Source organism: Microcebus murinus, chromosome 3 (assembly GCF_040939455.1).
Source record: "Microcebus murinus isolate Inina chromosome 3, M.murinus_Inina_mat1.0, whole genome shotgun sequence".
Classification (NCBI taxonomy): Eukaryota; Metazoa; Chordata; class Mammalia; order Primates; family Cheirogaleidae; genus Microcebus; species Microcebus murinus.
In genome coordinates, this window is record NC_134106.1 from 45,157,715 (window position 1) to 45,175,769 (window position 18,055).

The 18,055-nt window shown below is 40.2% G+C and overlaps 2 protein-coding genes across 2 annotated transcripts in view; both read left to right on the top strand.

The window, feature by feature from the left end:
• Positions 1-18,055, top strand: part of RPS27A (ribosomal protein S27a) — a 488,879-nt gene that overhangs the window by 138,767 nt on the left and 332,057 nt on the right. The gene's annotated exons all lie outside the window — the stretch shown is intronic.
• EML6 (EMAP like 6) overlaps positions 1-18,055 on the top strand; it is a 237,896-nt gene that overhangs the window by 130,575 nt on the left and 89,266 nt on the right. Inside the window, exons 11-15 of the mRNA XM_012777818.2 lie at positions 4,531-4,698; positions 8,477-8,583; positions 11,460-11,578; positions 13,851-14,037; positions 15,735-15,840. Coding sequence (XP_012633272.1) covers positions 4,531-4,698; positions 8,477-8,583; positions 11,460-11,578; positions 13,851-14,037; positions 15,735-15,840 — 687 coding nt within the window. The remainder of the gene's footprint in view (positions 1-4,530; positions 4,699-8,476; positions 8,584-11,459; positions 11,579-13,850; positions 14,038-15,734; positions 15,841-18,055) is intronic.

Consider the following 18,055-nt stretch of genomic DNA (forward strand, 5'->3'; position numbering starts at 1 on the left):
TTGAAAGAGAAGTTTGATTCAAAATAATCCTTCCTGCGAATCATTTTTTGTTGTTATTGTTAGAATTGTGTGACTTCAATTATTTGACACCTTCAGCTTCGTAGAATGTGATGAATTAACTATGTAATGGCCCAGTCTTCTTCTTTCTTTGCAAGTTTAGGCAAAGCCCATAAACAGGCTCTTCTGAGACTCCTCAACTGTGCCCTGAAAATCTGATCTTAGACAAGTAATTGGCAGGGACGTGCTGCTGCCTGAAAACTCTTTCACTTGAACAATTTTTAAATTAAGCAAGGAAAGAAATTGAAAAATGTAATCAGAAAGTCATTTTCAGCTAACTGGCCGTTTTGAAGCAGTGACAATTATGGTGCAAAATGGAACATAAAATGTGTCGCAAAACCACCGTCACTCAAACTTGACAATGGCTATTAGTTTAAAATGCTCAAGGCACAAAATTACCTCAGCATGCCCAATTCAAACTTTTCTGTCTCTCACTAATGGGCCTTTGAGTAACAGGGCATATCTTATTAGATTGAGTGACGTACTTGCGGAGGGTAAGTTAGGCCACGGAAGGTATCTGGGAATTCAGAAGAAACATCATTGGGTCAGAAGCCAATACTACCGGTCTCCAGTGTCAGAACTTGGGAATGAACTTGACTCACTGAGAGTTGATATCTCCAATATATCCCCAAGACTTGTAAGGTGGGCTTGGGTCTAGAAAATAGCAATGGAAATGTGGATCTATTATTAGAACAGAGGGGCGGTGAGTAGTTCTATCTGTCAAAATGAGATAACCTTATGTGAAGACCACCCCTGTGGATGATGGCATGTGGAGGGCGTTAATGAGCAGAGATGGCAGCCAGAGGGACAGTGTGGTAAGGGTAGTCAAACCCACCTTAGCAACCTGCCGAGTAGCCATGTCCTCATAGCAAATTTGCTTGTTCTACTTCTCATGACAAGTGGCTTATAGATCTTATAATTTGCCTTGGAGATATTCAGGTTTTTGTGTCCTTTCTATGCCAAAACTACTGGCAGGGAAGTTAATAACAGAGCGTGGGAATTGTTGATGGGAAAAATAACAGTTGGTGGAATGTGAGTGTGCCTGTCTATAACCTAGGGTGCCAGGGACAAGTATTCCCCCCAAGTTTTGAACTTGTAAGCAGCCTGATGCCCATGAGCAAGTGTGGGAGATGAGCAAACATGATCGCTTCTCCACTGTGATTTAAACTCACAACCAAGTTAATTTGACACATTTGCAATTATATGTTTGTAATATTTTGTTGCACAGCAATTGGACATGTGTTCTGTGGTTAAGGAAAATGACCACAATTGGTATTATTTTTACATAGCCAAACCAATTTGTTTTTCTCATTTTGACAGTCTTCATATCTTAAAATAATTAGGATCAGTGCTGACCTGATGCCATTTAGACCACATCCTGTTTGACCATCACCTCACAGACACTGACGTGAGGTGAAATCCAAAGCTTTGCTCAGTGGCATCTGCATGTCTTGGTTCCCAGTCTTACTTCAAGGGGAGGCTAGAAGGCTGAAGGTCTCCATATTTCTCTAGTGCGCTCCCATTCCATTAATCCTTTACGCATACACAGTCCTCGAATGGCTACCTCCCATGCCAGGTGTCCTGAGTGTTACAAGACTTGACTTATGGAAACCTTGGACTTGGAAGAAGACAGTGCTGGCCTTCAGTATGGCTTGGGTGAGCTCGACGCAGTGCAGGGTCAGGAAGGCCAGTGTGGCTAGAGCACACGCACTGGGGGAGAGTCGTGTACCGTGATGTTGGAGAGGGTGACGGGGCCGGGTTGTGAAGGACCTAATAGGCTCTACTAGGAATCAGGGTTGTCTTCTAAGTACAACGGAAAACTACTCAGAGTTTTAAGTGGAAGGAGTGACACGACCAATTTAAGTTTTTAAAATACCCCTTTGATAACATGTGGAATGGGTTAGGAAAGGGGAGGCTTCAAGTAGATCATTGCAAGAGTCTGGGTAAAAGATGAAGTGGCTTAGATAAAGGCGTTAGGAACAGATGCAAAGAGAGGTGGGTGATTTTAGGAAATGGTTTTAAGGTAGAGCCAAAGGTCTTACTGATAGATTAGATATGTGAGTAGAGGAAAAGAAAGGAATCGTTAAGGATAGCTTCTAAACCTGGGGCTTGAGAAATGGGGTGAATGGTGGTGCCATTTACAGAGCTAAGAAAACGAGAAGGGAAAAGGTTTTGTGTCTGAGTGCATGTTTCATGGGGATAATAGGGGATGAAGAAGGCCTCAGTCTGTTTTATCTGTAACATCCAAGTGGACATGGCGCATGGGCTGTCCATACTTCAGGGAGAGTTCGGGGCCAGACATGAGCATGCGGCCGCCATGTTGACAGGATTTAGAGCCATGGAAGAGAAGGTCGGTAGAGGAGAGATGAGGGCCAAGGCCTGAGCCCTCCTTATGGTGCAGAGAGCAGAGTTCTTGTGAAGTCACTCAGTGTCCTAAGGAAGCTTTGCAAGACACAGATGTGGCCTTCGTTTATTCAGTAAATATTTGTTAAGTGTTGTTCTGGAGGACGGAGAAATGTCAGTGAGTAAGCTGTTGTTCTCACAGAGCTGTTGTTCTACTGAGGGGACGCAGTTAGTACACGAGAGAATACAAACACATCTGATAGGGAGAAGTGCTGTGAAGAAACATTAAGCAGTAGGAGCAGAGAGTGCTGGGGTGGGGCAGCAGGGCGGTCCTCGTGTAAAGTGGTCGGGAGGTGGCTCACTGTTCCTGTTTTATTTGACTAGAAACCTGAAGGTGATGCAGGATGCAGCGATTCAGACGTCCAGGGAAAGAGCACTCCGGTTAGAGAACAGCAGATGCAAAGACCTCGAGGCGGAGAATGTTGGGCACGCTTGAGGAATGGCAGGGAGACCAGTGTGCCTGGAGCAGAATAATTGAGAGGAGAAGAGAGTGTAGAAAAAGACCAGAGACATAAGGCCTAAATATTAATGACACTAATACTTAGACAGGTTCTAGTTCCAGCCTACAAAAGGTGTGTTAGTTATCTATTTAATTGCAATGTAACATATTACCCCCAAACCTAGCAGCTTAAATGCACACACATTTATTATCTCATGGTTTCTGGGAGCCAGGGATTCCCAGGAAGTGTAGCTGGGTGGTTCGGGTCAAGGGCTCTCATGAGGTTGCTGTCACCTGAAGGCGCAGCTAACAACAGAGGGTTAACTTCCAAGATGGCTCACTCGTGTGGCTCTTGGCAGGGGGCCTCAGGTCCTGGCCACTTGAGCCTCTCCATAGACTGCTTGAGTGTCCTTATGACACGGCACACAGAGATCCAAGAAAGAGAGCAAGGAAGGAGCCGCAGTGCCTTTTATAACTTCCTCTTAGATGTCACCTCCACTTTTGCCACACTCTGTTCATTTTGTCTCAAAGAACTTGTGGGCATATTTTTAAACCACTACAAAAAGAGAGGTTAATCAGTCTGTGGGGAGGGTATAAAGGTCAGGGCAGCGGAGGGTAGCCCAACACTCTAGGATCTGTAGAGATATGGGAAGAATATACCCGGCTCCCTAGTTACTGAGTTATCAGCATTTTCAACTTTACCTTAGTTGGAGTCAGTTACTTTATTATGAAAACTGACTTAGGTGACTGTTTGAAATAGACGCGGCTGCTTTTGAGCCCCAGCGCTTCCTTTCCCTTTAGCAGCCATATTCCCCTACTCTTCGGGAAGCCCTGGTCACAGCATGCTCTCAGGAAAGGGACAGGTAGTTGTGGTTTTCACCTTCTTATACATTGTTACCTCTCTAGTGGGTATTTGAATTTTAAACGTGTAATAGTGGAACAGATAGACCCCCCACCATTAAAGGGAGTTCATTTAGAGAAACTATAAGAGATAAAAGTGTTTCTGAAGGGGGAGATGTGGTGCTTATTGACCTTCTGGAATCACCCATAGACTTTGGGGTTCTAGGCCTCCATGTAGACGGCCCCTGCTGTGTGCTGAGCGTACACTGGACATTTTGCTACAGTAGAGCAACCACAAATACATCAAATAGCTTTCACTATCTGGGGATGGTATTTATCAAGTAAAGCAGCCAATTGAAGGGGAAAAAATTATCTCCCAACTCTGCCTACGTGACCCCAATGGTAATTTGACTTCTATTTCCACAGAATTATTTTCTTTCTGTATTGCCAAGGACTGCCTGTTTTATCTTGCATTTAAATAATAGTGTGTAAGGCATTTGTTCTTTATCATTTTCTTTCAGAATCAGTGAAGCAGTGGGCACTGTTTGGAACAGGTTCAGATGTGTCTTCAGCTACAGGGCTTAAATTTTAAGATCTACATTTAGCTTAATGCATCCTGAAATAATTAAGATCTTTTAGAGCATTTATTTGCTGTCATCTGTAAAACTGAAAATTATTTTCTAATATATTTATTAAAGATTTTATTCCTCAATGTCAATAAGAATGTGATTTTTTTAACCAATGAATTTTTTGTCATAACTAATCTTCTGTTGGAAAAAATATCTTTTCAGGAGCCAAATTTAGAAAATATGTGGGTCACTCTGCACATGTCACAAACGTCCGCTGGTCCCATGACTTCCAGTGGGTGTTGAGCATCGGCGGGGCCGACCACTCGGTTTTCCAGTGGAGGTTTGTTCCAGAAGGGGTCAGCAATGGCATGCTGGAAACTGCACCGCAGGGTAAAACCAGTAATAATTTCTCAGTATATTTATTTTTCCATAAACATCTCAAAGAATGTTCTAACATCTAATCTGTAAGTAAAGAGTTTAAGTAATTTTGAAAAATTTATTTCTATACTCAAGATTTTTTAAAAAGAAAATAAAAACCTTTTGAGACTACTATGGGTCAGTTGGATAATTTTCTTCAAAGGCTCCTGCTGATACCAAGTGCAAGTTGAGCGAGATGTCGGCAACGTGAAGGGATAGGAAGCTCCTGACTCTGCCTGCACCCACGGAGGCACCAGATAAACATCCACTGGTGGATCAGTTCCCTCTAAGGCAAAGTCAGAGGCCAAAGAGAGACTCCTGCCCACCAGGCCACTGAGAAAACACCCACATCACTTGGGTAGGGAAAGCTGAGGCCACACTCAGCCCTAGCCTGAGCACTGCACCATCCAGTCGAGAAAGGAAACTGCAATGGCCGGCTCCCCATTGTGGGGAGGAGTGTCTGGATCTCACACGTAGCATCCTAACGCTAAAGTTCACCATGGACAACTGGCTCTTAATTCACCTGCTCTGGGAGTGGAGGGTGTTACACATTGTGGCAGTTTGATGCAGGCACTCACGAGCTGCCAGGGGCTTCACCATGTGGGAGCAGTGCAGAGAAGAGGCTTAAAAAATGCAGCCTCATTTCTCCACAGAAAGGGTTTATAACACATTTCCGGTGGCTACTTGGTGATCTGACTTCTAACGAACTTGCATCAGGAGTTAAAAAGACAGACAAACATTAACGTGGCCTGCTCCCACACCTGCCCGAGTGGTGACTCCAGGTCTGCTGATCCCCCTGGGAGGAGTTTGGTTTGCTTTTTTATTTTTATTTAAGACAGGGTCTCCCACTGTCACCCTGGCTGGACGGCAGTGGCATCGTCATAGCTCACAGCAAACTCAAACTCCTGGGCTCAAGCGATCCTCCTGCCTAAGCCTCTGAGTAGCTGAGACTACAGGTGTGAGCCACCACGCCTGGCTAATTTTCCTATTTTTATAGAGACAAGATCTCATGGTTGCTAAGGCTGGTCTCAAGTGCCCAGCTTCCTCCCAGAGTACCGTGCCCAACCCCCCTGGGAAGGAGTTTGTCCACATATCAAGTGCCCCAGCTTTTACAGCTTCCATTCAAGGTACTACATCCTAATGCTCTTACTTCTGGGAACACACAGGACAAAGTATATATCAATCAGTCTATGTAGACTAGAGAAAACAGTGGCAGTTTTATATGAGCAAGTAAGCACTTTCAGGGGCTTCATCCCCCAGAAGCAGTCAAAAGAAGGTTGCAGCTCCTAAAAAAACAAATGGCGGCTCCCTGTTTTTCTCCAGAAATGGTTTATATTACACATCGAGTGCCCCAACTTTTATAGCTACCTTACAAAGGATTCCATCCTAAACCTCTAAGCTCTGGGAGCAGAAGGGACAATCATTCTCAAGTCTTCCTAGATCACAAAACAAAGACCTTTTAAATGGACCTGCAAACACTTCCAGGGACTACCATCCCTTGGAGCAGTACAGGAAAAGGGTGGGAATATGCAGCTCTCATTTTCTCTGTGGAAGGGGCTTATAGCATATATTTCCAGTGGCTATTTGATGGCCTGGCTTCTAATGAGCTAATGAACTTGCATAGGGGAGCTAATGGAGGAAAAAAAAAAAAAAGTAAAAGCCTTCCAGGAGTCAGAGCCAGAGCTCAGAACTTTGTGAGCCTTTCCTCTGGCTCACTCCAGTGATAAATCTAAGCGTACCCATTCTTCCTGGAAGGAGTTTGGTCATCTACTGAGTGGCACACCTTGTATAGCTTCCACCCAGGGGACTGTTAATAAATTGGCTCTTGGGGAGTGTGTGTTCTCAAGTGGCCATAGACCACAGAAAACAGATGGATATGCAGTGGGCCCACTTGCAGGAGCTATCTCCCTGAGATCAGAGGGTGCAGCTTGAAAATGAACACAGGCATTTGTCACAGGTCCTATATCTGGCTTAGTGTAGAGCAAGTGGGAGATAAATACCCACAGGAAGATAGAAAGAATTGAAACCCACAGCCAACACCCCAGCCATTCTAGCTACATCTAGAGAGTCTGGCTTCTACCTTTCCAGTTTTGTGGTATTGACAGGACATGGCACAGCCTAAGCTCCAGGGGGCTGCCAAAAACAGACAGCAATCTGGACAAACACAAAGATTTGAGAGGCATGTTAAAGTCTTTGGCCAGACAGATGGGTGAGAGTCTTCTCCTACATGAGGCTAGTCTGATAAGACTAGGAGAGGTAGTTATTTTATCTAATGCACAGGAACCAACGCAGTCAAGGAAAATGAAGAAACTGAGAAATAATGTTTCAAATAAAAGAACAGACGAATCTCCAGAAACCAACCCAAGTGAAGTAGAGATATATGATTTGCCCAACAGGATATTCAAAATAATGGTCCTAAAGATGGGTCACTGAGGTCAAGAGAATAATTCAAGAGCAAACTGAGAACTTCAAAAAAAAAAAAAAAAAAAGGTAGAAAGTATAAAAAGTACCAAAGAGAAATTACAGATCTGAAGAATAGTATAACTAAATGGAAAAATTCAATAGATTCAAGAGCAAGCTAAGTGAAGCTGAAGAGAGGATCAGTGAATCCAGAGACAAATTGCTGAAAATCATCTAATCAGAGGAACAAAAAAAGAAAAAAAGAGTAAAGACAGTTTAAGAAACTTACGGATTACCATCAAGAAGAATAATTTATGAATTATTGGCATGCCAGAAGGAGAAGAGAGAGAGAAAAGGACAGAGAATATATTCAAATATATAATAGCAGAAACCTTCCCAAACCTGGGAAAGAAAAAAACCAAATCTAGTTTACCAGATAATATGAATCCAGACAGACCTACACAAAGATGCATCATAATCACATTATCAGAAGTTAAAAGCATAGAGATTGAAAGCAGCAAGGCAAAAGAGAATCATCACATATAAAGAAACCATAAGACTGTCAGCAGATTTCCCAAATGCAAATTGAAGGTCTGAGGTTTATATGAAATCAACCTTTGAAGGTATCATGAAAGTATACATTTCAGCCTCCTTTGGATGATTGTAACAGCCAGTAGTTCTGCTCAGACAGCCTGCAGGATGACAAGATAACCTTTGGAATGGAAGCTGCTTCCAAAAGGGGTTCCTATTATAGCAGGGTCTGCATTTGGGGCCCATGTGCTCCAGTTCAATGAACATGTAGTCTTTTTTATATCCTGCAACATCAGCAGGAATGAATACATAATAAAATGAAAAACTATTTGAGTAAATGTGTTTACTGGGAAGGGTTCTGCAGCAATGACCAGCACTTAGTAGGTATGTTAAAAAGCTAAAAATGATCTTTACTGCAGCAAGTGGTTGGAGTTGTTTTTGCCCAAGCTTTTCCTTTGGTAAAACCTGCCCTTTTTGTGTCTTTCAGACAGAACTTAAAACTCAGGAATCTATTATCTAATAGAAATATATAAATGTTTAGTTGGCCTAGGGTGGGGTTGGGGAGAAGTTGTCATAGTCTGTTTAATACTTCTGAAAGGTTTAAGGGGTGAGCTAAACTTAAAGATGAGAGAAAAAAAGATGTTTAAAAAATCTATATTAAATGAAAACTATGGTATAGTTTTCTATAGTATAGTTTAGTAAAGTATAGTATAGTATAGTTTTCTATAGCATTCTTATAGTATGCTAGAAGAAAATATTTAAAAATTTTTAGCTATTTAGAGTCTCAATTTTTACTTTCTCATCGGTTATATTTCTGCAGAAGGTGGCACTGATTCCTATAGTGAAGAATCTGATTCAGATGTATCTGACGTGCCCGAATTGGACTCTGATATTGAGCAAGAAACTCAGATCAATTATGATCGCCAGGTTAGTAAGAGAGAAGCAACAAAAATTCATAACCCAGAAACTGGAACTCATTGGATTTGGACATTGCACTAAATATGACTGGTGCTTAGGCAAAAGAGAATGAAGGCAAAAATAAGAAAATTTGCTTACTTCTTGTCTTTAATACTGGTTAAAACTAACCAATCACATCATTAAAGTGGAAGGTGGTTGCAAAGTTTCAAAACTGAATGCCTGACATTTGGGATTGTTGCCTCCCTAGCACCTAAATCTTCTAAATATTTGTTTTTGGAAGAAAAATGTGCAAGTAAGTTCCAGGGTTTTTTTTTTTTGTTTTTTTTTTTTTCCCTCTGTGTGTATGTGTGTGTGTGTCTGTGTGTGTGCGCTCCCGTTTTCTTAGCATATCTTGAAACCGTGCGTTTTCTTTACCGGGTGGATACCCTCAGGGCATGGTGGTTTGCACGTGAGCTATTATCCTGGTTTCTCTATTAACGTACTATGACCAATTAACTCATTTAATTAATTATCCATTTAGAGTGAAAGCCCAAATTGTGCATTATCTCTCCAGTCAGAAATTACCTCTAGTAGAAAAGTCGGTCAGTTACATCCAAATTTTTTTTGGAAATTGATTCATTTTAGCACTACACAGTGAGTGTTAAAACAATCAATCCTTCAGAGGAATCTGGACACACACTGCATTATTATATGATAACTGGAGGGGTTCTCTTTTCTTCCTCATCATTTAACAAAGGTATGTAAAGTGGATTCTGTACATGAACATGGAATGAATAAGACTTGATATTTCAGATACATCAACTGTCAGTGTTGCCCGTGGAGACTTACCATATAGGCCTACGGCAGCTACCGTGTATCAAATGTCTCTGTGGGCTAGAATAGATCCTGGGCTTTACACCCGTCAAATCCAGCCCCATAATAACCCTGAAAGGTTAAGCAACTTGCCCACATCCACTTCACCTGTAGTATTAGGATAAGAATGCCAATTTGGGCTTCTTTCCAAAGTGCAAATTTTATGTGTACTACTTGGTTTGCACTGTAAGCACTGAATTTATTGTCACATGATGATGTTTTTTTCAGCCCATAATCATTACTCATGGATTCAGTGTTTGAAAAATTAGATCAGTACAAAGGCAGTCAAACTGAGGGTTTGGGTCAACTTCATGACTAAGTCAGCTTGACTGTGTGTTGATAAATTGTGTTATGCAGTACAGCTATGAAAGAAAATAATTGGAAAGAATTACTGCTGTGGAAATATGCGAACACTAAACAATATTATCGTCTGATATCGGGGGAAATAAAACTTAAGCAAAATGAATGTAAAAGTTAGGAGGAAAATGTTCTTTAGTTTGGAATTTTTGAATAAAATGATGGTAGTAAAAAAATAAAAAGGTATGACTATTGAAATTCATGCCTAGAAGTCATACAGGTGGAGTATCTGTAATCTGAAAATCTGAAATGCTCGAAAGATTTGAAACTTATTCATCACAGAAGTGAAACTCAAAGGAAAATTGGAGCATTTCAGATTTTGGATTTTCTGATCTAGGGTGCTCAACTGGTAAATATAACACAAGTATTCTAAAATCTGAAAAAATCCAAATTTGAAACACTTCTGATCCTGTCCCAAGCATTTTATTTTTTTTTCTAAGCAAGGAAGATTCCAATCAAGCATTTTAGATAAGAGACACTCAACTTGTGTATTTTCCATGACATCTGACTTTCCAATGCTCTTATCTATATATTTTTTGATTTATGCTCACAATATTCTTGAGTTATTTCTAAAAAGGAACAACTTTTTACCCCATTTACAGTTTTAATCCATTTTATGGATAAGAATTTGAGGTCCACAGAGGTTATAAGACTTGTTCAAATAAGCAGTAAAAATACTAAGACTAGAACTCAGTGCTCTAAAGCTGCGGTCTCTAACCCATGGGCTGCAGACCTACTGGTACTGGTCTGTGATCTGTTAGGGACTGGGCCGCAGGGCTCTGCTGCTGCCCCCAGCATCCCTCCACCCCCACCCCCCAGCCATGGAAAAATTGTTTTCCATGAAACCAGTCCCTGGTGCAAAAAAGGTTGGGGACCACTACTAAAATAAATAATTGATAAACTGATAATAGCATCGTGAATTCTGATGAATAATTATCTTAGATTTTAAAAGCTTAGTTCATTGTAGTAGTAATGAAATATCTTCTGACTTTTTTAAAAAATAATTTTTGTTGAAATCCTAAAGAGAGACTTAATACTTCATAATGTTTTTAGCAGTGTAGCTTAAGCAAAAACTTTCCTTCATGAAGATGAGAAATTATTAATAGACTGTATTTCATTTTCTATGTGTTAAATTGACATTTCTTGATAAAGTGTAAATACATGGTAAACCAACAGATTGATTTTTATGTACGCTTAAATCGTATAGTGAGCACATTTTAGGTCCTAGATTAGATTAAGAGTGAGTTTTGGTCTGTATTTCAGATTCTGATCTGTGAGACTGTGAAAGGAAGATAATTCCAAGGAGTGATTTTTAGGAAAATAAAAAAACACCATTACTCATGAGGCCCATATTTGCAAATACTGGAATCAAGTGATTTCTTGCCTTAAATAAACATCTATGTTAATAATTTAGTTTATTTATTAACAATATTATATTTTCTAGATATAAATTACCTAAGAAAACAAGTCAGAAAAATTATTTAAAATCCCAATCATTTAAAAAATGTTTCATATCTTGCTTATAAGGAGAAAGTAATATTCAATCCCATGCCTTATTCTTTTCAAAAATAAAAAATTGTTGAAGCAGTTAAAAGTTATACAGGAATGCCAAGATGCTGATATTTTTGAAACCCGAAGAAAAGAGTCTCAACTAAATGTTCCTGTTGTTCTTGAAGGTTTACAAAGAAGATCTACCTCAGCTAAAGCAACAAAGTAAAGAGAAAAACCACGCAGTGCCCTTCCTCAAACGAGAAAAGGCTCCTGAGGACAGCTTAAAACTCCAGTTCATACACGGGTAGGTGGCCTGACTCAGGGACCTCGTGCATTTTCCTCTGTCTCTGCCTGACTGTCACCAGGCTTCTTACCATGCTGAAGAGGTCCCCTCCTTTTGATGTTGCCTTACTTCACGCTGGCTCTGCTTTCCAATTTGCACTTGTACCTGTGGTTGTTTTATCCATGTTTTCCCCAGTGGATGTTCTGTGGCCCTCACAACGCAATTGTCTCTAGATTTTTCAGATGTCATGTAATTCCGTGCTATAGATGCTGCTGCTGCTCATTGTTGATCCCTCCTTTCTCATCACCATCTCCTCTTCCTCTAGTCCTCCAATTCCCTGCCCTATTTTGCTGGTTCCATCCTAGAATAATATTTTCTTTAAATATTTTTATCAAATGTGCCCAAAATAATTTTGAATTCTATAAAATTATATACACCCTTGCACATTTTAAGTTAACATCTAAAAGTTTTCAATATAAGTTTAAATATTTGACAAGAATGTAATATCTGGTATATTATAAATATATCCATCATTTAAATGGATCCAAAGGAACCTAATGCCATGAATATTTGAGTCCCACTATTATTAATTTTAAAAATACATGAACAAGTCCTTCTGCAACAGGATATTTTACATCATTCATATTTCTACTTAAACTCATATTTCCATTCTAATTCATCATAAAATGTTACCCTATTTTTTTTTGCTTGAGACTCTTTTGTCACTATATCTCATCCTCTGCAAGAAAAAAAAAATTATTTCCTGTGACCATGAGATTCAAACTCTAACACAGTATCCATTTAGCCATACATAGCTACTGAGCACTTAAAATGTTTAGTCTGAAATGAGGTGTGCTACCTGTGCAAAATGTGCACCAGTTTCAAAGACAGCATGAAAAAAATGTTAACTATCTCATTAAAATGTTTTTATACTTTATAAGGCTTATAATCAAGGACCTTGAAAGAAAGAATTCTTTTAAATATCAAAATGTATAAAGTTCTGGAAAAGAGGATTTAAAAATCTTGAATAAGTTTAACTGTGACTACTGAGACAAGAACTCTGCCGTAAGAAACTGACTTTCTCCTGCCTATTCCAACATATATTCATTCATTTCTAGGTCTAACCTAGAACCTTTAATAAAATGTGATGCTTTTAACTATTAAAAAAATGTTTTTATACTGATTGCATGCTGACACAACATTTTAGAAGTGTGTGTGGCTTAAAAATATGTTATTGAAATAAATTTTTATTTTTTCTAATGTGACAACTGGAAAAGTTTAAATTACTCATGTGGTTCACATCATATTTCTGTTAGACAATGCTTCTCTGTTAAGAATATTTTTAGATTACAGTATTATAATTATTAGAAATGAAAAAATGACCAAATCCATATTAAAATATATTACAAATTGTGATATACAATTGTTAAGCACAGAAAACTTTTTTTGGAAATTATTTTAATAAAATGAGTTGTTTTCAGTTCAGAAATCTGTATGTACTTATTGCTAGAATGTGGCAGAGTTTAGTTTTGAGGCTATTCCCATTTTTTCATTTTTTTTAAAAGTAAGTATAAGCATTGAGAAAGTTTATTCTCATAAATAAGTGTGAATGGAAGCAATTTTATCATAACAATGTTATTTGGTTTTAAAAATCTTCCTGTATTATGGGCCAAAGAAATCACATTTTGATAGTTAGAGCACACAAAAGAAATTAGTGATGTATTAGTTGACAATTAAATCTCTGTTCAATTTTGCTGAAAACAAAGAACTGGAAATCACTTGACTTGCAGGAAAATTGTTTAGCCAGTCATTAGAGTTGTTGACTTTCAGTATCCTCAGTTGTATTTTGAATTGTCCCTTTGTTTTGTTCCTGGAAGGTTCTTTGCCCCAGGGTAGTACACCATGCTAAGATTCCAGATGGACAAAAAAAATGACTTCCTAAAGTGGGAGGAAAGTATTCCTGAAAGGGGAGATGGGAAAGGAATCCCTGCAACTCATCACAAATGTGCTCTCAGAATGATCAGTTTTAAGAAAGAACACACACAGTAGCTGAGGATCTGGAAACAGATTCTGTGACAATGCTCAGTGCCCATGTGCCTCTTAGAAAGTCATGCTGATCCCTCAGAGGTCCTCGTACCCCCACTGGAACACTGCTGTCCCATGCGACTATGGAGACACCCACGGTTCTGCTTGTACATGTTCATGTCCGTGTGTTAGCTCTGCCTCTGTCAGTTCCCGTTTATTCAGTAGCAATTTATTCAACCCCTGTGCCTTTCTTGGACCTGTGCTTCAGTTACAGAGGCTACGACTGTAGAAACAACCTGTTCTACACACAAACTGGAGAAGTGGTCTACCACATTGCTGCAGTTGCTGTCGTCTACAACCGGCAGCAACACTCCCAAAGGCTGTACCTAGGGCATGACGACGACATCCTCAGCCTGACCATCCATCCAGTGAAGGACTACGTGGCCACTGGGCAGGTATATGTCTCTCCTCTAAGACTGGGCCTAGCCAAAGAGAGGATTTAATTCTGAATCCAGTGTGCATATTAGAAATTTGAAAACTACTTGGCAGAACTAAACACGAGGCAGGCAGCTGAAGGTTCAGTGAACACCGGATCATTCCATGATGGTGGGAAAATGGACCAATGCATTCTAGCACTGCTGGGAGAGGGATTCTGAGGGATTCTCTTCCTGAGTGATGAGATCTATGAATGAGACTAGCTAAAACTAAAATAGTGAAAGTTTTATGAAGGAACAGCTTCATACATTTCTTCATCACTGTGTATAGGACATCTAGGTACTCAATAAATACTTATTGAATGAACTTTTTTTTTTTTTTTTGAGACAGAGTCTTGCTCTTTCACCCCAGCTAGAGTGCCATGGCATCAGCCTAGCTCACAGCAACCTCAAACTCCTGGGCTCAAGCGATCCTCCTGCCTGAGCTCCCGAGTAGCTGGGACTACAGGCATGCGCCACTATGCCCGGCTAATGTTTTCTATTTTTAGTAGAGATAGGTCTTGCTCTACTCTCACTCTCAAGGTGAGAGCATGAGGGAGGCATCCCCCAGAAATGTGCGTTTTTTGAGGGAAAAGAATCCATAGCTTTTATGCTATTTGTAAAAGGGTTACGGTCCCCCAAAGAGTAAGAACCATTGGTTTATACATTAATTTGCTGACCCTCTACCTGAAAATTAGAGACCTAGTCTGTGGTAGCTGACATTAAGTTTTACAAGTAATTGTAAAACTTTGCCTTTTCAAATGTGACCTTTGTTTTTTTGGTCTGTTTGATAAACAGATGATGTTTGACTCGTGAGTAGTTAATAATCTTTTTTTTTTTTTTTTTTTTTTAAGTAAATGGGTGCTTTACATGCACCTCTGGGAGATACTGCACTCAGTACTGTACGTGAGGGGAGGCAAACCGTATGCCAGCAACCACCCCAGGGTGGGTGAACTGGGGCTCCACAGGCCTGTGTAGCAGTTTCCAGGTTTCTGCTCAGTTAAACCTGTGGCTTTTCCCATTCTCCCTTTTAGAGTCATCACAGTCATACCCAACAGGGGTTCCCCCCCCCAGGTATTATATAATAAGTGAGGAAAACCACTTTACTATTACAGTTTTCTCTGTTGTTGGGAGTTGGTATGATAGAGGCTTGTTACCCCTGCCAGGATAATCTGCCTTAGTGAGAGACAATTACAGCAGGAAACTGCCTTTCCCAGGTTGATAAGTGGGGTCAGGCCTTCCTGAGGTGGGTGAGATAATTGAGAATGCGTAAAAGAACTCTGTGGACGGTGTCTTGACAGCATTCAGGTATCTTCCTCCACTGAGAAGGGGAGTCCTGCCTGGGGCTGAGAAGGCAGGGGAGGGAAAGGTAGAAGTAACTGACAAAAAAAAAATAAAAGCATAGTGGACATTTGAATTAGTCTTTAAAAGTCCCTTAACTGGGAGCCCTGCCACAAGTCAGGCTGTGCTAGAACCCATCCTGGTTGCCAAGACAAGCCTCTCAGATGCTTTGTGCCTCCGTTTACTCATCTGGAAAAATAACTGAGTTGGACCAGATGGTTTCCCAGGGTTGTCCCACTCTCCGGATGATGTATGTTTCTTGATTTCTGACTCTAAGGAACAAAATCATTCTTACTATAGTTTTTAAGTAGTTAATAACACTAATCCTGTTATTTAAGGTTGGAAGAGATGCTGCTATCCATGTGTGGGACACACAGACCCTAAAATGTTTATCACTGTTGAAAGGCCAACATCAGAGAGGAGTGTGTGCACTCGATTTTTCAGGTAAGCCCCAGTTTTCCACTGCAGTTGTTGACAGATGGTTCTGCATTTAGTTTGTGTTTTTTAAAAACATCCTCCCACTTAGTTGAGTTACATTTGTAATGAGGCGTAAGCTCGTGTGTCAGCTACGCAGTCTGAGACTGGCAATCATACATGTGACTGTCTCACCACAAAATGAGCCCTTTAGATTACACACCCTTTCCTGTCTTCCATGTTTCCTCTCCTGAGTCACTACACAGAACTCACGCTCTGTTCTGTATTTGCTTGAGCGATTTGAAATCCAGAGCAGCTGTTGCTATTGAAAGACTTAGTTGGGAATGTCTGGCAGTGACTCAGAATGTCAATTTCATCTCGCCAAATAAGTGGGAGCACATCACTTCTGATGTGAAATATAAAGAACTGGAGGCAAGCTGCAAATTCCCTGCAGAGGGATACTTTCCAATATTGGTGTTTTGGAAATACATTTCATATTGAAAAAATAGAACTGAAGTTTTCATTTCCCTAATTTAAAATTTGAACATGGTACTATAAAAATACTTAACTGATGAGTATAATTTTCTGTAGAGTAAGTTTTCTTTGAGCTAGAATTTGAGAATGAAGGCCTATCCCAAAAAGTATTTTTACCTAGAAATTTTTAATAGTCTCATTTATAGAAATTAGATCAGTAGGGAAAAAAATCCTAACTTTTCTATAGAAAACTGATTCTATAATTTCATTTTTCTAAATTCCATTCAAGTATTAATAAATACAATATGTGTAATATTAGTCATTAAATTCCATGACTCCAAACACTGATCTCTTCATATGTCCCTCCCTGTCCTTGTTCAAGCCCTCACGCCCTCTCATCTGTTCCATGATACTAATGCTGGTCTCTGATTGCATCCCTACTTCCTCAGTTCATCCTACCCACTTCTAGAGTGTTCCAGAAGCACAGTTACTGTTAATACCACCTAGACTCCCCTTAGTTGGCTGACTCGGATTGAGCCCTTGGTTGGACATTGATGGCCTTCCATGATCTGGCCCCAACCTTCCTTTGTGGTGTTTTCACCCGGCCAACCGATTAGTGCTCCTTTACATCTCCCTAATGGAAGAGGCTATGTGCACTTGTGTCCTCCTTTTGCCTGGGGTCTCTGCTCATGCTGTTCCCATGTGTCCAAGTCCTACCATCCTCTAAGGCCATGCTGGAAGTTTTCTCCTCCATCCTTCCAGGGAGAAGTAACCTGTCCCTTCTTCTGCATGCCATAGCTCACTGTTGTGTTGCTCTCATGGCACCTGTCAGTCCATGTGGCACTATGTGCTTATCTGTGGCAGCATCTCCCATGTACTTCATATACAGGAAACTACTTGGCCCAGAGACCAGCTCTCTGTCCCCCACCGCGCATATCACAGTGCAATGAACATAAAAGTTACTCAAAAAATGTTGTGACTTAATGAATGAACAAATGGGGTTCTGCTTAATGCACTTTGTCTTGCCTTCCCCTATTACTACTAGAATTTTACATCATAAAGCACATTTGGGTGAAGATGACCTTTATTGCCTGACCAGCACAACATGGGGAAGCTTTTTGTTTCCGTAACGCGCGCATTCTCACATACTATGCAAATTTTGAGTTGTTGTATCGGTATTAGAAGTTACCTCATGCCTTCTGTGGTTATTAAATCGGTGAAATCAAGGCTAAACAGTCCATATTCTACACCGGTGGACATGTGAGGTAGGAGAAGGCGTGAGTGTTGAGGGAGATGGGAGAGGGCTGCTCAGCACACTCCCTGCCAGCCCAGTGCTCCGATGCCACACTGGAGACAATGAGTACGAAGTCCAAACCTCTCCACGTTTGAGGGACATGCAGTTTTGAAAGAGGTGTGCCATGTGTCATTGATAAAGCAGTACAGTCTAAAAGGAAACTATAATTTGAGTTCAAAATTGTAAAGATGTGAATGAATTCCTTCTTCTTTTTTCCCCCCTAGAATTCTCCTCAATGGCCGAACTGCCTTTTTCTTAAAATTAATTTTGCTAGTGGATACATATGTGCATACTAATATAAATAATTACATTAATAAATATGCTTTAGAAGAGTGGTAAGACACCCATTCAAGTAGCAAAAATAAAAATCATACCTAAATACAACATGATGGAGAATCCAATATATTCATTTTTTTGGTGGGATTGAAAATTGACTCAATAATTCAAACAGGCAATCTGATCAGGTATAATAAAGCT